Raw genomic sequence first — 22,293 nt, forward strand, 5'->3', positions numbered from 1 at the left:
GTTCTTTTCACCTATTTTAGCGGTTTGTTAATGTTCCGCTTTTTTCCCTCCATCTGCATAATCCCTGTTCTTTCCCCTCGCTGACTGCTTTCACTTGATCTGTCGATGATAATTCACTGTTAAAGCCTGTAAGGTTCAATCTGTTGCCTCTACAATCAATGTATATGCAGAAGCAAGCATGAAGGGCTCAGTCGTTTTAGTTTGTTTTCCCTTTGGACACCTCTGCAGACTTTAGCAAATAGCTTTCATGTTCGCATCAAGTGTGTGCATTTGTACATGCAAGTTCCCTGGAAAATTATAACCTAATAATACAACATTGTAGGGTATAGTTCACGTTGCTTCTTCATATATATTATTCCCTGCTTCTGCATACATATATTTGTGTATATGTTTGTTTTTCAGTGCCGTTTTTTAAGGCGCCAACTCTTGAAGTGTTGGCCTCCTCTGATGAGGAGACTGGAAGGACCTTCTCCTGCTTTGCCAAAGAGTTTTCACCTAAAGATTATGACATCAAATGGCTGAGAGATGGAACGGAAATCCAGAAAGACAATAATGAGATCAAAACACCTGCTGGTGAAACAGAGTATCACAATGGAAACAAAGTGTACAGTGCAGCAAGTTTTCTTCTGACCAATGAGACTGACGGCGTGTTTACATGCGAGTTTAACGGGAAAGATGCAGAAGGTCCTCAAACGTGGAATGCAACTTGGAGCAAGAAGTGTGGAAGTGGTGAGTAGACCTGTTTTTCTTTTTTTTGGTTAATGTAAGTTAATTACAACCCAATGAAACATCACTGATCCTTCACCCGACAGATCCTTCCAGTGAGCCTCCCTCTGATGATTTGGTGAAAGTAGAGATCATCCCCCCTTCACTTGCTACATTGTTTCTAAACAAAACAGCAAACGTGGTGTGCAAAGTCACACTGAAGTCAAATCCAGACGATTTGAACGAGATTATCTGGGAGGATGAGAACGGGAAAAAGCTTAAAACAATGAAAAAAAATGGAAAGAAATCACTCAGCCTCTCTCTTGAAATCCCTTATGAAACTTGGGCCGATGGATTGAAGAGAATCTGTTATGTACACCATTCACAGTTGCTGACACCAATTGAGACAGTTTATCAAAAGCAGAGAGGTAAGAAATTGTCATTATCAATGTAGTTTGAAGCAGAAATGTCTGGGAAGGTTTGCAGCATAAAGGCCTAATTGTTCTTTCCTGATTGCAGGAGGAAAGTTTCAGCGTCCGTCAGTGTTTCTGCTGCCTCCAGTAGAACAACGTAAAAGCAATATGGTGACCCTGACTTGCTATGTGAAAGACTTCTACCCACAGCAGATTGCGGTGTCTTGGCTTATTGATGATAAGCCTGCAGAGGCGGGCACATTCTCCACCACAATCCCTGTAGAAAATAATGACTCCTATTCTGTCTATGGCCAGTTAACCCTCAGCCGTGAGGACTGGGTAGATAATGATGTGGTATATAACTGTGTAGTTTACCACGAATCCATTTTGGACTCAACTGGCGTCATTATGAGGTCCATGGCTGAGAGATCACGTGAGAATGTCAACCTGGTCAACCTCAACATGAACGTCCCTCAAACGTGCTAGGCCCAGTAGATGTTGTGGTGTCTTGCTGTGTCTACTGCTGTTTGTTGTTAAATGTTTGTTGCTTGTGTGATATGATGTGCTGTTTGTGTTTTAAATGCAAATTCAAAATCAAAATAAAAAAAAATCACTTTGTAACTCTGTTGTAACTGTTGATGTACGTCTCGTGCAGTCTATGTGTTTAAGTGCAGCTGTGCTCATCTATATTAGCCTCAAGCCAAGGTATTCCAATCAAACATATGCTTCAGGGTGTAGTGAAAATAGCAGGGCATAAACTTTCTCACATTTAATCCACCCAACTACTTTTAAGATTAACATTCAATCCAACTAAATATAGCCGTGCACCATCAATGTTTGTGCCTCGTCTTTGTCTGCTTGTGTTCCTCTACTGGGTCCAAGTCGTGCATCCCTGTGGGGTCTTTCAGAAACAAATCAGGATGATTGTAACTGCTACGGTGTCCAAAATAGGTCTTGACTATTAGATTTGATACAAAAGTGTCAAGTTACAATAACTTGGCATGAAATTAGGTCTCCAATCTTTTGCAAGCCAGTATTTATCCTAATGATGCGAAACGAGAGCTCAAGGAGATTCGGCAATAAGTCAATTTTACAACAACTGGGTAGAAGTCTTGTATTTAGCAAGTCAGGGTCACCATATCACTCTTACTTTGTTCTGCTGGAGGCAGCAGAAAAAGCTGAACCTAGAATTATGTTTTTTAAGGGGTTGGGATCTCAGTTCGGTTCTCATCCTCCCTCTTGTCCAAAACTCCTTCTATTGACTTAAGTGTGACTTTAATTTCAGAACAAGCATGCAGTACTTTTATATTCATTACTGCCAAGAAGCCATGAACTATGTGGCATAATGCATTCTGACCCCTGTAGAGACAAACGCCACAGCCCAAAAAGCTTTGTGATTATTTTCAAAACACACCCAGAACTTGTTGTGAATGGCCACTTACATAAAAGCAATAACTGAAGCTCTCTGACTTAATACTAAATAGATCCAGATTACCTGATTGTGACTGACAGCCAATTAAGCAAAGACCTGACAGCATATGAAGACAGCATGGAGATCACAGGCCTCATCTTCATCCTCCTCTTCCTCATCACTCTGTTGTACAGCATTGGAACCACTGCTTTCAAGGTATGATTTTATTTTTTAATGACTTAAAATCAAGTTGGCAAAATACATATCGCATAGTGCTGACAATAATGACAAATATGCTGTACACATAGTTGTGCATAGTTGTGAACAGTTATTATATTATCATAATGTAATTTAGTGTTACATTATATTATCAAAAGCATTATTTTTTCTGAAATTTTACTGATCATATGTTTAGCATATATCTATACATTTTTCAGTGTTTTGAGTTGTTCATGCAACAATGTATTGATTTATTTCAACCTTGAGATGTATAATCAGGTCAAACCAGATGGATCCCACATGAGGGTTTCCCTCCATTTCATGATGCAGCTATGATCTGTATACAGTATATGATGTGCATTAAGCTCAAATAGAATTAGAATGTATGTGTTTTTGTTTATATTGTTTGTGCACTCAGACTTTTTTGTTTTGTTTTTCTTTTCAGGTCAAATGAAAAGAAATTAACTTTCTGTTTAAAAACATTTCCACATTGACGTCCTCTTATACTTTGTTATTGTTCTCACTGTCTTGTTCAGGTTTACTTAGATTAGCATTACTACCTAAATAAACATTTAACTAAAGATAGCATTTAAAAATGTGTTTCCATTTCTAAAAATATGATGTCCATTACACTTTTCATGTTCTTGCTTTAGCCATTTTATCTTTGAGTTTGAATGATCAATTATAACATGTTTGTTACTCACTTTCCCCTTTAAAACCTTTAATTATGTATCATATTTTTTTACTTCATAATTATGTTTTATCATACGTCTCTGAGCTGGTCAGCATCTGGAAATCAACAGACCATGTTCAATTCAATATGCAAATACTCTGTTGGTTCTCAACTCTATTATTAATAGCCATGAGAACTGAAACCTGTAGCAAAGTCACGAGTTATCATGTAAAAAGGATTTGAATGATAACATATGTAAACAGTTGTGAGATATTCAAATGTATAGTATATTTCTCTTACTGGCATAACCACACCTCACACCTGCTGTATGTGATGCACCGTTGCTCAGTGTCATGTTTCACTTCTGTTTTTCGGAGACTTTTTGTGTTCTGGGTGTTACCCAATGCTTCTGCTTGCTGCACGCACTGATCACTCTGCTCTGTCATTCTGCAACATCTGTGCAACAGACTTCCAGCTACATTTCCACCTGAAACTGTAAAAGTACAAGTCTGCCATCTAGTCTAAATAAAAGAATAAGGCACCTAGATTTGAGACTGTATAGTTGTTCCTTGATCAATCACTTAAGGTATGTACATCTACATTTCTGATTGAATGATGTACATTTCTAAAATGTCCTGAGAGAGCTTGGACAATAAACTAATTGTTAAAAAATAACCTGTGTTCTTACCTCAGTGCTACGGGTTGTCTCTCCAAACATCACACTCTACCCTGTGTGGGAAGGTGAATTTGGGGCCTCAACAGTCAAACTCATCTGCACGCTAAGTGACTTCTTTCCAGGAGAACTCAGTGTGAAATGGGAAGTGGACAAAAGTACTCTAAACATTGTGCCAATCCAAAGAAGGCTGCAGAGTGTGCAGGAGGTGGGGAAAACCTTCAGTGTAACCAGTCAGATTGAGCCGGACATGAAGAAGTGGACAGAAGGCTCAGCGTATACATGCAAGTCCAACCATGGCAACAGGGAATCCGATGCATCAATGAGCATTTGTACAGGTAAGTGAATGTATCACAGTAAAAGCGTGAAATGCCTCCATCAGAGTGAGTAACGTTTTTGACCAGAACTATTTTATGTGACAGTTCACGGAAACTCCCCTCCAACCATTCATGTGGAGCTCCCCAGCTTCAAGACAGTAATGCTGGCAGGGTCTGAGGTGACAGCAACATGCTTGGTCAACACTGTCTTTGATGCCACAGTGACCTGGAAGATGGATGTAGCGTCTACACCCAGCAACGTGGGCCAGGCCAGAAACACATCTCATATCATCAGCAAACTGACAGTTCCCTTACAAAAGTGGAAAACCCTCAAGCATGTATCTTGCAGAGCTGAACACAGCTGCTTCCAAACCAAAGAGGAGTCTGTGAATATTACAGGTAAGAGGACTGTGCAGCACTCAAATCAGCCGTGGCGTTCCAATGAAATATATGAAAAAACATAATGTTTTGGTTCTCACCCAGGTCCTTCACTTTCAACTCCATCTGTGGCCATCAGGAGATTGTTGCCAGATGTACAGAAGAGAGACAGGTTTGTGCTGGCGTGTGACATCACACAGCTCTCCTCCAGCTACCTTTATGTCACGTTTCAGGCCAACGGGGTTGACATCTCTGAAAAACTGTTTGTTGAACTCCCGGAAGCCCCAGGCCACCATTCAGTCACAAGACACTTCCTTGTCGCTGAGCTTTACTGGAATGATGGGAAAACTTTCACTTGCAAAGTGAATCAAGGCTTCTCCAACAGCTGGAAGTCCAACTCCATTGGGGGTATATTTGGTGAGCACAGCTACTGTTCTTCCATTAAACGGTTGATTTGCAGATGCAAGTTCCCTCTTTATTCCTTATAATTGGACCATTTGATTGATATATGTTTTTCAATATATTTAGAGGACCCATCAATGGAGCTCTCTCTGGTCCCAAGTGAAGAAACACAACCACAGACACTCCTATGCTCTGCATGGGGCTTCAACCCTCAAATTAAATGGAATTCTGTGTCTCCACAAACACCTGCATCAACCAGTGACATCAGCATGGGTGCAAATGGACGTGTGGGAATAAGAAGTCAACTTCCTGTCCCTCAAACAGAGTGGAAAACAGGGAAGGTCTTCACATGTGAGGTTTCTGACCGGTCAGGGATCAAAAAGGAAACAAAGAACATCAGCGTCTGTTCAGGTAAAGTGAAAACATAACACAATAACAGTCTCAACCCACTGCCAAATAGAAGCAATGGCTCTTATCAAAAGCTTGTAATTGAAAAGTCTTAAGTGGGTCATGGTCTTATTCTATGAAAAATATTTTGTTAGTAAAATTGCAATCTACTCAAGATTATGTCTTGCATCCTGCTATAAATAATTCTTCTTCTGTGGTTCCAGTAACAACTCATTCAGAGACTTCTCCCTCCATTCATGTGGAGCTCCCCAGCTTCAAGACAGTAATGCTTGCAGGGTCTGAGGTGAAGGCAACATGCTTGGTCAACACTGTCTTTGATGCCACAGTGACCTGGAAGATGGATGGACGGTCTACACCCAAGAAAGTGAGCCAGGCCAGAAACACATCTCATATCATCAGTAATCTGACAGTTCCCTTAAAAAAGTGGAAAACCCTCAAGCATGTATCTTGCAGCGCTAAACACAGCTGCTTCCAAACCAAAGAGGAGCCTGTGAATATTACAGGTAAGAGGACTGTGCAGCACTCAAATCAGCCGTGGCGTTCCAATGAAATATATGAAAAAACATAATGTTTTGGTTCTCACCCAGGTCCTTCACTTTCAACTCCATCTGTGGCCATCAGAAGATTGTTGCCAGATGTACAGAAGAGAGACAGGTTTGTGCTGGCGTGTGACATCACACAGCTCTCCTCCAGCGACCTTTATGTCACGTTTCAGGCCAACGGGGTTGACATCTCTGAAAAACTGTTTGTTGAACTCCCGGAAGCCCCAGGCCACCATTCAGTCACAAGACACTTCCCTGTCCCTGAGCTTTACTGGAATGATGGGAAAACTTTCACATGCAAAGTGAATCAAGGCTTCTCCAACAGCTGGAAGTCCAACTCCATTGGGGGTATATTTGGTGAGCACAGCTACTGTTCTTCCATTAAACGGTTGATTTGCAGATGCAAGTTCCCTCTTTATTCCTTTTAATTGGACCATTTGATTGATATATGTTTTTCACTATATTTAGAGGACCCATCAATGGAGCTCTCTCTTGTCCCCAGTGAAGAAACACAACCACAGACACTCCTATGCTCTGCATGGGGCTTCAACCCTCAAATTAAATGGATTTCTGGGTCCCCACAAACACCTGCATCAACCAGTGACATCAGCATGGGTGCAAATGGACGTGTGGGCATAAGAAGTCAACTTCCTGTCCCTCAAACAGAGTGGAAAACAGGGAAGGTCTTCACATGTGAGGTTTCTGACCGGTCAGGGATCAAAAAAGAAACAAAGAACATCAGCGTCTGTTCAGGTAAAGTGAAACTTAACACAATAACAGTCTCAACCCACTGCCAAATGGAAGCAGGTAAAATAAAGTAGTACGAAAGAAACATTCAACCGCCATAACAATAAACTTCAGGTGGAGTCAAACATTGGTATTTTATCCACTACAAAAGTGCCATAAAAAGTTTACCATCACATTCTGTTTTTCAGTTACACCACCATCATCCCATATAGTTGGTGTGTATGTTCAGGGACCGACCCTTCAAGAGCTCCAGAACAGTGGACAGATGAATATCTCTTGTCTTTTGGTTGGTCCGAGTCTCTCCGATTTCTTGATCACCTGGAAAATAGGGGGGAAAGAATCTCAACTGAATGTCCTTACAATGTCACCCGTCAGTCACAGCAATGGAACAGAGACTTTGTTGAGCTTCCTCAATGTATCAACAAGGGCCTGGAATTCATACAAAGAAGTGTCTTGTGAAGGAAAGCACAAATGTTCCAATAAGGTCTACGAGGACCGTGTAAGCAGAAGCACAGGTAGGATCCCAAAAACTATGCATAAGAATGTTATTGCTAATTCTGACCCAGCAAAATGTAAACCCTATTAATATTGTGCATTCTTTTTTTCTAAAGCCCTACATCCACCAATGCTGAAGATAATTCAGCCGACAATGTCTGAGTTGACAACATCAAACATGCTCACAGTGGTTTGTATGGTTACGGGATTTTTCCCATCCAATGTCATAGTGTACTGGGAGAGAGAGGGAGACAAGCTACCCTTATCTCACTACACCAACAGCCCTACGTGGAAATACACAGGGAGCAGCACTTATTCACTGAGCAGTCGACTCAACGCATCCAGGACAGAGGAGCAGGAATCGTATTCTTGTGTTGTTGAACATGAATCATCTGAAATTCCTCTCAAAAGAACAATAACAGATATTTTTGGTGAGTAAAGAGTCAATAGCTGTAGTAACGTGAAGCTCCCCAGCATCAATTCATACCAATGTGTGTATTCCCAGCTGCAGTAACCCCGTCGCAACCTTCTGCAACCTTGTTCCATGGCGCTGGTGAGCTGATGTGCCTGGTGTTTGGCTTCAGCCCCGCAAACATCAACATTACCTGGTTTCTGGATGACACCACAGAGCTGTTGGACTATAACACCAGTGAACCCCACCAAGGGCCAAAGGGAAAGTTCAGCATCCAAAGCCGGCTTCGTCTGGACCCAGGCATTTGGGCATCTGGGGTGGTCTACAACTGCATCGTGACACACACTACTGTCACCATAGCCCTGAATATATCTAAACCAGGTGCCAGTTGCTCCATAAATTGAAATGGTTTACTCCCATGCAACTATCTAGCTTGTACTGTAGCAAAGTCAATGTTGATCATACTTAACAGACATCTCTCAACATGATTCTTTTACAGTGATCCCAGAGACAAGTGCTGTCTTTGATTACAACGTGCATGCTGATGTCAACCGGGACTTGGAGGAGGAGAATGTGTACATGTATATGGTTTTCACAGTCCTCTTCCTTTTCCTTGTGTCCATCATCTATAATGTCTTAGTCACGCTCATCAAGGTGAGATTGACAGTTCAATTTGAATATAAAACCGTCCAACAGATCCCGTCTGATTTTCTGATTTTTTCATTTCAGACCAAATGATGAGGAGCACAGAGGGATGATGATCACTATTTCCTGGCCCTGATATGGATTTTTATTTTTTAGGGCACATGGTTTAACAAAAGAATCCTGGCATTTTTGTCACACTTCACATATTGAGTTGTGTTTAGTTTTTTCATGTTATTTTGTGTGTGTTTTTTTTTCATCATAACGGGAGAAAGTTTTGGAGAAAAATAGCACATTTCTGCCTTCTTGAATACAGTGATTAAATGCATTATGACACAAAACTCCATGTCTGTTGTTTTAAAGTTACTTATGCAAATCATTGTGTGCACTGGCACAGTACCAACATTTTCTGTGTTACTCAAACTGTCCAGAAGAGTGAGCTATAGCTCTACATGAAGCAGTAGTGATTTGACATTTCCCAGATGAAATGCTCGTCATGAGCTGCAGCTTGCCAGTGCTGTTAGGTCTTAAGAGGACTTTTACATGTCAAGATTAAGGTACATCCCCATGACATGAGAGATATCTGTGTGCTCCATTTTCAATAGTTTACATATATGCACACTCACTGTGAGTAAGAGCTGTGTAGCTTGCGGCTTTGAAGGAATTCACATCTGGGAGGGATGACACTTAGCTCATCCAGGCTAACCATTGGCTGCCTCTGGAGTCATCTGGCACAGTGCGTGGCCTTTATTGGCAGAGGACCCTGTGGCAGCCGGCCCAAGTCTGTGACGCTGGTGGTGGGATGGAGTCACTGAATGAATGCTGAAATAATGAAATAATGCTCACATGTGGCTACAAGTCCTATTACCAAGAGGGGAAAAGACAGACAAAAACACAAAGTGAACACTATGCTATATTTGGATACATACACACACATGCCCAGTGTATATACATGTACTGTTAGACACATTTGACTGTATATCTACAGTGTATCAAATATTGAATATAGTATTTTTAATGTCTCACATAAAGAAATGAAAGCCTCAACTCTAAATCTGAGCCTTCAAGGGTTATGACTTCTTTGTTCCATATGTGTATGGACAGAATACAGAGTATGCTTCAGACATACAAATCAGAGTCATTTATTCATCAGGTTACATATATAAACAACACTTAAATAGTAAAGAAAAACGAGATTGATGTGACAGGAGTCTTATAGGAGGAGGTTATAGGCTGTGATGCTGTGATAGAGCTGCAGAGCCACCTGTTGGTCATCAGCACAAAACACACCACACACACACATCTATTCATGAATCTATGCATTAGACTGTTTCTATACATATATATCTATATATAGATCTATATATAGATATAGATATATAGATATATAGATCTATATATATATATATCTATCATGGATGTGAAATATGTTGGAGATACTGTGTTTCTATCATAACTTTAAGAAATTGCCCATGCATAGGAAATGGGAGATGGAGTGCTATCCTCCAGTTGTGATTCTTTTCCATCATTTTCCCAAGGAAAGATGACCACCCTGTCCCATCACGTCTGCTTTAGCACATTTCTATTCAACAATTACCTTAAACATAGAATAATGTGCTACGTGGATGGCGGAAATATGGTTGTTGGATTTCACATTGTGAGGCTTTCCTGTGAACCTGATCCCATCCATGAAGTGTGTGATGAGCTGATGTGTTGCTCATTAGGTGGTCAAATAGCACCATCTAGTCGACTTTCAGTAGAAGTGTGGTTTGGTTTTGTCCCACCGGTTTGACTGTTGTGAAATCCTGCCGATGTGTGTTTACACTTGGACTGACAAATACAATGTACAATATGTCTCCCGGTGATGGGTGAATGTAGTTAATGAATAAAAATAAATGAAGGGGGAAAAGAAGGTTTATGTTTAAAATGTATTTGTTAAACTAAAATGTACTTGTGAAATTGAAAATCTATTTCCATCAAAGGGGTGTGACTCAAATGATTTGGGTGAAGTCATCGCTAACTCCTCTATAGGACTCATGCAGCCTTAAAGGCCCAGAGAACCAACGCTTAAAGATCTAGGAGAAGATTACATAACATATCAGTTATTTGGGATTTCAGCCTACATAGAAGAGCAGAAAACTTGCAGAACGGTGTAGTAAAAACCACAGTACTCACCCCAGAATTTAAACCTGGAACTTAATGATAGCATGATAAGTAATGATAGCACAATTTGTCAATGCTAGAGACGAGCCTACTTGCTCTCAAGTTTCCAACTGCTTGGATGAAAATAATGACATTTCAGTACACTACACAAGTGTTGCAATTTCAGTGCTCGTTAAAAGTCAAGTGCAATAGTAAATCTAGTTAATGGTTGTTGGTGTCACCAGAGCACTATTAGCCAATACATTTCCAGGTGAATGAAGACAGACGCTAGCAAACTTGGACTGTTTTTTGGAAGGCATATGTTAGCTGCTCGTGTGGTTTACCGGAAGCGGCAACACATTCAACACTTCGTTAAGGCTTAGGATAATAGCATATCACAAATAGAGTGGTGAACGTCATTTTGAAGTCCCAACATCCTAAACTTTTGATAACAGCGTTCATGAGAAGCAGGATATATGCAATGAAAAAGGTTTGAAGCATGTGCTGTACATTTCCAGCTGTACATGAACATAAAAGGTAAACACACAGCCAAGAAATTAACAACCACAGCTAGTTATATACCACAGCTAGTTATATAGAACAGCAGAGCGTAAGCATCATGTAAGAGCTTCAACATTCAGCAAGAAGCATCACAAGTCCGAAAAACCACCTCTAAATAAGACAATAACACATCAGCAGCTAAGGCAAAGTTTGGTCCTAGCTGTTGCCGCCATCTTGTTATCGAAAGACAGCAACACACATTTCCCAGTAATTTATAAATAATAATAATCTGGTTTAAACCATGACGGATTGAGTCCGGGTGGGACATTTCTGCCAGAAAAACAAGTAAGAACTTCTGAGTCGGAAGTTCTAAAATAAATCACAGCACAGCATGACAATGTCGATGAACATACCCGACACATAAAGAGCAAGTCATCATATTTAATTATAATTTAAAGTGCATCCTAGCAAGTACATCGACTATCCATGCAACTAAATGAAAAACAAAACATCAATACAGTTATTATGGTTATGCGATTGTGGAAGCCTTATTATGAAAACATGTAGAAAAGACATAAAAAACACAACTGGACACATAACACAAATACACAACTGACACAAAGTCAAAATGAAAGCACCAGCTGTATTTGCAGTTAGTTTGTTTCCTGTTACGTGGGCTTTCATGATATGTTTCCATAAAACTGCACCTAAACCACCAAAGTAACTTCCGATTGAAGAAAAACAGAAGTCAACTTGCTCCGTCTCTGTCAGCCATTTTTACCTTTGCACCGAAGTGAAATGCAGGAAATCAATACAACCAACATGTCTGGGAGTAGAACCCACCGTGCCCATGATCGTTTTCACCTCTAGGTGGGGATACAGACCAACACGAATCCACACGTTTTGACGAAGAGCTGTACAGTGACTTTTATACAGTTAATTAAGAGCATGAACATTTTCAGAAACCTTTGCTGTGATGTGAACAAACATGAATGTGATAGTTCAAAGGAAAAACGATAATGATCATTAATTGCACATTGACCCTGAATCATAATTTGTCAGTAATCTGAAGTCAAGGTTCCTGAATGTATCGGGGACCAGTAGATAATTGTAGTATAACTGAAGATCTGAGACAAGAATGTGAAACCGTATAAAAAAAATTATTATCAGTTTTAACTTAGAGGAGGACTCTTAAGGGAATTACACCAGTGTTCAAATAGTTTGTTGAAGGCAGGAGTGTTACTGCAATGTTCAGACAAAGAATGATGTCATTTCTGGGCCTGAACCAGTCTGGCACAAAAATAGAGTATAGGATATTATCATCAACCCACATACAGCAGGACTCCAGTGCAGTACTCATACAGAGTGCAATTTTAAGCAAATATTTGAAAAGTAAACAAAATTCCTTCAGGAAATATGGAAATATTAAATGATAACTTCTGAAACAAATCCAAGTATTGTCTGCTTGTAATAGGACAGTCTGACCTGGAGCCTCTTTTAAAGCCTGTCAGTGTCCTTTTCTATGCAAAGTGAACTTCCTTCCAGTCTGCTATAAACTCTCCCTATCATGCTGTCAGCTGAGGCAGAAGGAGAGAAGCTCCCAGCAGATCACCTTCAATACCAACCATGTTCTCTGTAGCTCTGCTGCTGCTGCTGCTGTCTGCTGGATCCTGTGAGTTTCACTGAGACTCTTTTATAGGTCTCACTCTGTTCAACACCGACTGAAGATTGAACATGTTTTTCTTCACAGGTGTGAGGTGTGAACAGCTGACACAGCCAGCCTCTGTGAGTGTGCAGCCAGGTCAACAGCTGACCATCAGATGTCAGGTCACTTATCATCTTGGCAGCTATTACACAGCTTGGATCAGACAGCCTACAGGGAAAGGACTGGAGTGGATTGGAATGAAACGTAGTGATGGAGATAATACTTCAAAGATTCACTTAAAAACAAGTTCAGTATCTCCTTGGAAACGTCCACAAAGACAGTGACTCTGAACGGACAGAATATGCAGCCTGAAGACTCTGCTGTGTATTACTGTGCCAGACACTCACAATGATAATGATGCACAAAAACCCCTCAGTGTCTGCACAGTTCCACAAACCTACCAGAGGAGGCGCTATGAGACCTCACAATCATTCAAGACTGATTCCCTGCTTAACATGTTAGAGGCCACTGAATGTTATTCAATTATGCAGATATTTTCTTTAATGTTATTTAATTTTAATTGATGATTCATCAAAAATTATGAATGATTTAACTGACAGCGTAGTAAAGTGACTGGACACTCAGTGAATCTGAAATCTCCAAAAAGTCTCTTTAGCAACATTTGACTCATCACCGTTAATAATGATGAAGAGCATAAACACATGAATTGTTCACTGAATCAGAACTGTGAAGTGAACTTCATGTGATGTGGAAAATATAACTATTACAGATACAACATGGAGGAGCAAGAACCTGGAAGCTGCACTTGTGTTAAAGTATAGATTCATCATTTATTCTTCATTCCAAAATGACTTTGTTACAAGTGAAATACATCAATGAGGAAAAATGTTTGAGTAAAATGAACTTAGATGTTGATGTTATTTCTACTCAAGTATCAAAAGTATTTTGTGGATAATAACAGTACTCAAGTATTGAAAGTAAAATAATCTCTTTCTCCTCTTGGTGACATTCAGAACTTTTGATTCCGGCCTGAATTTAATCTGAATTACCATAATATGATGTAATCTCTGTCACTTTCTGACTTTTTATCTAAAATATTTCATTCACATTTTTTTTTTGCCAACATTGCAATTCTTTTTCATTTTTTGTACCACAGTGGCCTTAATATCCATCCATCATCAAAGGTTTGAAAATAATGGACTACAAATATATATTTTAATTTGGATGTGTAGTCAAGTAAACACAAATATTTCTGAATATATATTTACTAAGTTAAGTACTCTGAAAAGAACTGTGTTGGTCTACATCACAAACAAAAACATTAGCAATGATGAATCGCACATCTATGAGTAATTTTCCAATAATCTGAAATCAAGGACGCTTCAAGTTAAATCTAGTTGAGAATTGAATAATAACTGAAGGTCTGAGACAAGAGCATCAACACATTGTAATCATTTATTGTGTTTTACTTTTCCTTCACATACTTCATACACTTCAAGTTCAAATTCATATAACAAATAAAGAGTTAGGGACATTATCATCAACACATATACAGCAGGACTACGGCGCAAAAATCAAATCCATCAGACAGACAAATGCTCTTATATCTTTGGTTGCGTGCACTTTGTAAAGATCAGGAGCACCGGCAGTTGTGATGTCATCATTTGTATGTAAAGGTGTATTTGAATAACCTCTGACCTTCATCACAATGCAAATACAGAGCTGCAGAGTGCTTACATCTGTCCTCACACTGACTGGCTGTCTCACTGTGCTGTGTGGAGCAGCTGACTTCACATCTTCAACTCTAGGATGGCCAACAAACTGTGCCTTCTGCTGACAGCTCTCTTCCTGCCCTGTGAGTGTGTGACGCTTCATGCTGCTTTAAAGAGGAAAAAAGGTTTTTGGTTGTTTTACAGTTCCTCCTTATTCTCCTTTTTCTCACCTTCTGTCTGTTCTCTTGTTGTTTGGCAGCTGTGAATGGCCAGGCTATGGAGTCCATTCCCTCCACTCCAGTGTTGAAACAGCCTCAGGAAACTCTCAGTCTTTCCTGCAGGGGTACTGGCTTTAGCTTCAGTAGCTATGATATGAACTGGATAAGACAAGCTGAAGGAAAAGCTTTGGAATGGTTGGCGTATATTAGCACCGGTGGAAGCTCAACATCTTATGCCAGCAGTGTGAAAGGACGTGCAGAAATCACAAGAGATAATAGCAACAGCATGCTTTATCTGAGACTGCCCAACCTGAAGCCAGAGGACTCTGCAGTCTATTACTGTGCCAGAGACTCACAGTGATGAGAACAAGGAGAGAGGCTTTACAAAAACCCAAAGAAGTGTTTTATATATTGACCTCCAGGGGGCAGCAGGAGGTGTAAATGAAGACGATGAGGACTGCTCCTTAGTTGATGTGAAGTCAGTGTGAAAGAAACAGCTGTGCTTATGGTTGAATGACTTTGCATGTACGAAAGTGTAATGATGAATATTATAACCATGAGTTATAATGACAAGCAAGACATTTTCCATAATCAATAAAGAAATAATTTTCATAATCGCACAATATTCATGAATAATAATCAGAGGTTAATCTGTGTCTGCTCTTTATTATTGTGCTGGAGAGCCACAGGGACTAAAGTTAGCTGAGCAACTGGACAAAGTCCTACTGTACTCATCCTTACACTGAGCTGATATACCCATCATACATACCCATATAGTTAATGTCTTTATACTTAGGTATATATACAGGAGCTGCACTGTCAGTTAATCTGAGGTCTGTTTATCATCTCCAGAGACAGCAGCAGACAGCAGCAGGTGTATCTCCACATCAACACCATACTAAACACTACAACAACCTCTAATATTGAAGATTCTGCTGTTTATTATTGTGCTGGAGAGCCACAGTGACACAGGAGAGAGCAACACTCTGTACAACAACAATCACAATGATGAATCCCAGAAATTTTCCTAAAATCTGAAGTCAAGGACCCTTCAAGTTAAAACTAGTTGAGAACTGAATAATAACTGAAGGTCTGAGACAAGAGCATGATCACATATTAATCATTTATCTTGTTTTTCCTTTCTGTGACATACTTGATACACTTCAGATGTAGATAACAAATAAAGAGTAAGGGACATTATCATCTAAACATATACAGCAGGACCTGCAACACATTCAGTTTCAGTTAATGTATGAAAAATAAATTCATTTTCTGGGGGAAGTATTGAAATATTAAAAGATGACTCATACACACAATCCAAGTACTGTCTGCTTGTAATAGGACAGTCTGACCTGGAGCCTCTTTTATAGCCTGTCAGTGTCCTTTTCTATGCAAAGTGAACTTCCTTCCAGTCTCTGGCTTCTGTGTATCCAGTAGATACAGAGAATCTGTACATGAGTGGCAGTACTGTAGCATTACATTACATTACATTACATTACGAGCATTTGGTAGACGCTTTTATCCAAAGTGACTTACATTACATTACATTACCACCCTTCGTAGAGGGGGGAGCAATTGAGGGTTCGGTGCCTTGCTCAGGGGCACCTCGGCACGGGCTCGAAACCGGCGACCCTCCGGTTCCCAAGCGGAAGCTCTACCCACTGAGCTACTGCCTCCCTGTAGCCACTCCCTCCAAGACATCCTGATTCAAATCTCTGGTGTGTGTTGTATATTTCTGTCCTGCTCACTGGGCTTGTGTTTGTGTGGAGCCTCAGAGGTCAAAAGATGATTTTTCTTCTGTTTCTCGCTCTCTCTCTGTCCCGTGAGTTCTCCTCTTGTTGATTGGACTTTTTAAGAGCCAACATGGATTCATGATCACTCAGTGATAGAAGGACATTTCATTGATCATTGTCTTATGTTCCTTGTCATTCTCTCTGTCTCTCTGTTTCTCTCTCTCTCTTTGTCTCAGCAGGGTGCACAGGTCAGAGTATGGAGTCCATTCCTTCCAGTTCAGTGGTGAAGAATCCCGGGGAGACTCTCAGTCTGTCCTGCAGGGGATCTGGCTTCACGTTTAGCTGCTGTGTTATGACCTGGATAAGACAAACTGCAGGAAAACCGTTGGAATGGATAGGGAGCAGTTACTCTACTGCAAGCAGCAACACGTATGTCAGCAGTTTGAGAGGACGTTTAGAATTAAGTAGAGATGATGCCCAAAGCACAACATATCTGAGACTGCCCAACCTGAAGCCAGAGGACTCTGCAGTCTATAACTGTGCCAGAGACTCACAGTGATGAGAACAAGGAGAGAGGCTTTACAAAAACCCAAAGAAGTGTTTTATATATTGACCTCCAGGGGGCAGCAGGAGGTGTAAATGAAGACAATGAGGACTGCTCCTTAGTTGATGTGAAGTCAGTGTGAAAGAAACAGCTGTGCTTATGGTTGAATGACTTTGCATGTACGAAAGTGTAATGATGAATATTATAATCATGAGTTATCATGACAAGCATAGGCCAAATAAAAAGCTGGATTTGATAGAAAACTCTGATGAAAATTGCCATAATCAGTAGAGACAATATGGATAAATGTATAATATTCATAAATAATAAAAACAGGTTCATCTGTGGTGCATTGATGTCACATTGATGATAGACAATGTGACAACAAAAAGTGTAACTGATAGTAAAATATGTGGAGTGTGAAGCTTCTATCAGTGATGGTGACAGCACTTTACTACTCTCAGTCAATCCAGGGCCGCTTGATCATCTCCAGAGACAACGGCAGACAGCAGGTGTATCTCCAGATGAACAGCCTGAAAACAGAAGATTCTGCTGTTTATTATTGTGCTCCACAGCCACAGAGACACAGGAGAGAACAACACAAACACTCAACACACAAAGCCAAGTGAAGAGTTGCTGTTTATACTTCACATTCACAAAACAAATAAAGAATAAAGGACATTAACATATCAAAATAGATAGATAGATAGATAGATAGATAGATAGATAGATAGATAGATAGATAGATAGATAGATAGATAGATGAAACATATGAATGAAAACATCTTAAGCGTCTACATGCTACGAGATGGGATGGATCAGACAGGCTACTGGAAAAGGACTGGAGTGGGTTGCTTATCATGATACTGGCAGCACTGCTTACTACTCTCAGTCAGTCAAGGGCCGGTTTATCATCTCCAAAGACAACAGCAGACAGCAGGTGTATCTGCAGATGAACAATCTGAAGACTGAAGACTCTGCTGTGTATTACTGTGCCAGAGACTCACAATGATACAAACCATCAGTGGACCTGCACAAAAACCCCTCAGCTGGAGACACATCCAGTGCAAGCAGCACTTTCAGGGCAGAGACTGAGGACTGAATGCAGCTGTGTGTGTTTGTCCCAATGAGACACAGAGGAATAAACAAAGCAAAACTTAGTGTGATTGTGTTTCTTCCTGACAAATAAAGAAGTGAATGATAGGAGACTATTGATGTCTGTCTTCTTGTAGCCCAGATCAATAAAGTGTGAGTGCATTACAGATTCATGTCCCCAATATTCACAGATCTTTGATAACATGTGGTTGATCATAGACTCATCTGAATGAAACTATGATGAAACTGTTAATCTTTGTCCAAAAACTCAAAAACATGTGTGATATCTACAAAAGCTGTGACTCACACATCATCATCTGAGATCTGAACAGTGAAACTTGTTTGTGTAACATGTTCCTCTATTTAAACCTGTAGGGGGCGGTCTATGCAAACTCTTCCTTCTTTATATACCAACAACCAGTGACATTTGTGACAGAACAACTGGAACTTTGAGCAGAAAACTCTTCATCACACTGTTTATAAGATGATTGTGTGCAGTTTGTTCTTTCTAGTAACTCTTCATGGTAAGTCAGGGATTTGTGTAGTTGCACACTTTAAGCTTTCTGTGTCACTGACTCACATGAGAGTTTAACATTTGATAAATGTCCTTTTCTTTGCTTATAGGAGTGTTAGGTGACATCAAACTGGACCAGTCTCCCTCTCAGGTGAAGAGACCTGGAGAGACAGTGAAGATGTCATGTGTCATATCTGGGTTTGACATGACAAGTTACTTTATTCATTGGATACGGCAGAGACCAGGGAAAGCTCTGGAGTGGATGGCAAGAATGAACGCAGGTTCAAACTCTGCTGACTATAGCAGCTCCTTTGAAAGCCGTTTGACGCTGACTGAAGATGTGCCCAGCAGCACTCAGTACCTGGAGGCCAGGAGCCTGACAGCAGAGGATTCTGCTGTTTACTTCTGTGCTCGAGAGCCACAGTGACTGAAGACAGTGGAGCAGCTGTGACCAAACCTCCACAGACAACAAGCAGGGAAATGATCTTACAAAAGTACTTCATGTTGCATCAACATACACTATATACACACATTTAAGGTATAATGTATTCATTTTAAACATTTAATTATTAAAGTATAAATATGAATCTATCAATGATTATCTTGAAGAATCAATTTAGTGAACCACAATAAAAAAATAGTTAAGTTATTGGAAATAAACAAAGAGACGGAGAGATTGCTCTGTTTTTATGTAGAGGTCATTACTTATAGGTTGGATTTAGATTAAAAGAATTGAATGAGTTGAAGATGTCCCACGTTGCCTTTGAGAAACACTATGTGTGTGTTACCTGGGACATGATGAACTGTATATTAACTATTCAAGGCCTATAGGCTTGTTGTTATGTTAATGTTGATAGTTATTCTTCTTAAGACATGCAAACATGCAAGAGAATATGAAGATGAGGAGGAAGTCCAGTCCAGTTGTGTCCTTCCTCCCTGTGAGGAGGAGTCAATGCAAAACTTGGATGTCTTCCTCCTCTACATATGTGACTGCAGAGAGGCTGACAGAGAACAGTGGACACACACTTTAGCATGATGGACTACAGGACAGGACTGCTGCTTTTAGCTGTCTGCTGGGCAGGTGAAGCTCTACACATCTGGATCTGATGTTTCCAATGATGTCAAGAATGCACTTCAATGTATATAATGATCTTTTATTATCTTGACAGGTGTTGCTGCTCAAACTCTGACACAATCTGAAGCAGTGGTTAAAAACCCTGCAGACTCACACAAACTGACCTGTACAGGGTCTGGATTCACATTCAGTGACTATGAGATGGCCTGGATCAGACAGGCTACTGGAAAAGGACTGGAGTGGGTTGCTTATCATGATACTGGCAGCACTGCTTACTACTCTCAGTCAGTCAAGGGCCGGTTTATCATCTCCAGAGACAACAGCAGACAGCAGGTGTATCTGCAGATGAACAATCTGAAGACTGAAGACTCTGCTGTTTATTACTGTGCCAGAGACTCACAATGATACAAACCATCAGTGGACCTGCACAAAAACCCCTCAGCTGGAGACACATCCTGTGCAAGCAGCACTTTCAGGGCAGAGACTGAGGACTGAATGCAGCTGTGTGTGTTTGTCCCAATGAGACACAGAGGAATAAACAAAGCAGAACTTAGTGTGATTGTGTTTCTTCCTGACAAATAAAGAAGTGAATGATAGGAGACTATTGATGTCTGTCTTCTTGTAGCCCAGATCAATAAAGTGCGAGTGCATTACAGATTCATGTCCCCAATATTAACAGATCTTTGATAACATGCGGTTGATCATAGACTCATCTGAATGAAACTATGATGAAACTGTTAATCTTTGTCCAAAAACTCAAAAACATGTGTGATATCTACAAAAGCTGTGACTCACACATCATCATCTGAGATCTGAACAGTGAAACTTGTTTGTGTAACATGTTCCTCTATTTAAACCTGTAGGGGGCGGTCTATGCAAACTCTTCCTTCTTTATATACCGACAACCAGTGACATTTGTGACAGAACAACTGGAACTTTGAGCAGAAAACTCTTCATCCCACTGTTTATAAGATGATTGTGTGCAGTTTGTTCTTTCTAGTAACTCTTCATGGTAAGTCAGGGATTTGTGTAGTTACACACTTTAAGCTTTCTGTGTCACTGACTCACATGAGAGTTTAACATTTGATGGATGTCCTTTTCTTTGCTTATAGGAGTGTTAGGTGACATCAAACTGGACCAGTCTCCCTCTCAGGTGAAGAGACCTGGAGAGACAGTGAAGATGTCATGTGTCATATCTGGGTTTGACATGACAGATTACTATATTGGTTGGATACGGCAGAGACCAGGGAAAGCTCTGGAGTGGATGGCAAGAATGAACACAGGTTCAAACTCTGCTAGCTATAGCAGCTCCTTTGAAAGCCGTTTCACGCTGACTGAAGATGTGCCCAGCAGCACTCAGTACCTGGAGGCCAGGAGCCTGACAGCAGAGGATTCTGCTGTTTACTTCTGTGCTCGAAGAGCCACAGTGACTGAAGACAGTGGAGCAGCTGTGACCAAACCTCCACAGACAACAAGCAGGGAAATGATCTCACAAAAGTACTTCATGTTGCATCAACATACACTATATACACACATTTAAGGTATAATGTATTCATTTTATACATTTAATTATTAAAGTATAAATATGAATCTATCAATGATTATCTTGAAGAATCAATTTAGTGAACCACAATAAAAACTAGTTAAGTTATTGGAAATAAACAAAGAGACGGAGAGATTGATGATTCAAAACTTCAACATCAATCTGAGCTGTACTGATATTATATCATTATTGTTACTGTTATTTACAACTGGAGACAGAAGTTTAGAGAATAGTTTCATTCCTCCAGATACAAATGTAACATATTTTCCTGTTCAAACCTATGAAGGGTAGATTGAGTTTGTTGCACATTGATGGTCATAGAATTACAAAAAAAATCAACCAGTGATCTTTGCTGTTGTGCTGTGTGACAAAGGCTTTGTGTAGAAAAAGATTCTGTATGTTTCTTATATGTAAATACATGAACACAAAGTAATTTTGCTGTTCTACATTTTGACTAAACAGCAACTGAGAGCAAAGTCCAGTCCAGTTGTGTCCTTCCTCCCTGTGAGGAGGAGTCAATGCAAAACTTGGATGTCTTCCTCCTCTACATATGTGACTGCAGAGAGGCTGACAGAGAACAGTGGACACACACTTTAGCATGATGGACTACAGGACAGGACTGCTGCTTTTAGCTGTCTGCTGGGCAGGTGAAGCTCTACACATCTGGATCTGATGTTTCCAATGATGTCAAGAATGCACTTCAATGTATATAATGATCTTTTATTATCTTGACAGGTGTTGCTGCTCAAACTCTGACACAATCTGAAGCAGTGGTTAAAAACCCTGCAGACTCACACAAACTGACCTGTACAGTCTCTGGGTTCTCACTCAGCAGCTACTGGATGGGCTGGATCAGACAGGCTCCTGGAAAAGGACTGGAGTGGGTTGCTGCTCATACTGGTAGCACTGCTTACTACTCTCAGTCAGTCAAGGGCCGGTTTGTCTCCAGCGACAACAGCAGACAGCAGGTGTATCTGCAGATGAACAATCTGAAGACTGAAGATTCTGCTGTTAATTATTGTGCTCGACAGCCACAGTGACTGAAGTTGTGAAGCAGCTGTACAAAATCCTACTGAACTCACACTTTGAGAACACTCACTGTCTCACATCACT

General features: G+C 40.3%; 2 protein-coding genes across 2 annotated transcripts in view; both read left to right on the forward strand.

Annotated features, from left to right (window-relative positions):
- The window catches only part of LOC142988007 (uncharacterized), a 41,848-nt gene extending 33,248 nt beyond the window's left edge, over positions 1 to 8,600 (forward strand). Inside the window, exons 5-16 of the mRNA XM_076137003.1 lie at positions 4,115 to 4,432; positions 4,517 to 4,810; positions 4,895 to 5,206; positions 5,318 to 5,602; positions 5,803 to 6,102; positions 6,187 to 6,498; positions 6,610 to 6,894; positions 7,077 to 7,403; positions 7,500 to 7,814; positions 7,889 to 8,176; positions 8,295 to 8,449; positions 8,525 to 8,600. Coding sequence (XP_075993118.1) covers positions 4,115 to 4,432; positions 4,517 to 4,810; positions 4,895 to 5,206; positions 5,318 to 5,602; positions 5,803 to 6,102; positions 6,187 to 6,498; positions 6,610 to 6,894; positions 7,077 to 7,403; positions 7,500 to 7,814; positions 7,889 to 8,176; positions 8,295 to 8,449; positions 8,525 to 8,533 — 3,200 coding nt within the window. The 3' untranslated portion in view covers positions 8,534 to 8,600. The remainder of the gene's footprint in view (positions 1 to 4,114; positions 4,433 to 4,516; positions 4,811 to 4,894; positions 5,207 to 5,317; positions 5,603 to 5,802; positions 6,103 to 6,186; positions 6,499 to 6,609; positions 6,895 to 7,076; positions 7,404 to 7,499; positions 7,815 to 7,888; positions 8,177 to 8,294; positions 8,450 to 8,524) is intronic.
- Positions 8,601 to 20,572: 11,972 nt separating this feature from the next.
- The window catches only part of LOC142988006 (uncharacterized), a 28,006-nt gene continuing 26,285 nt past the window's right edge, over positions 20,573 to 22,293 (forward strand). The window contains exons 1-2 of the mRNA XM_076137002.1: positions 20,573 to 20,649; positions 20,750 to 21,063. Coding sequence (XP_075993117.1) covers positions 20,610 to 20,649; positions 20,750 to 21,063 — 354 coding nt within the window. The 5' untranslated portion in view covers positions 20,573 to 20,609. The remainder of the gene's footprint in view (positions 20,650 to 20,749; positions 21,064 to 22,293) is intronic.

Source organism: Genypterus blacodes, unplaced genomic scaffold, assembly GCF_046128005.1.
Source record: "Genypterus blacodes isolate CSIRO-AG114 ecotype Tasmania unplaced genomic scaffold, CSIRO-AGI_Gbla_v1 ptg000291l_1, whole genome shotgun sequence".
NCBI classification, from domain to species: domain Eukaryota; kingdom Metazoa; phylum Chordata; class Actinopteri; order Ophidiiformes; family Ophidiidae; genus Genypterus; species Genypterus blacodes.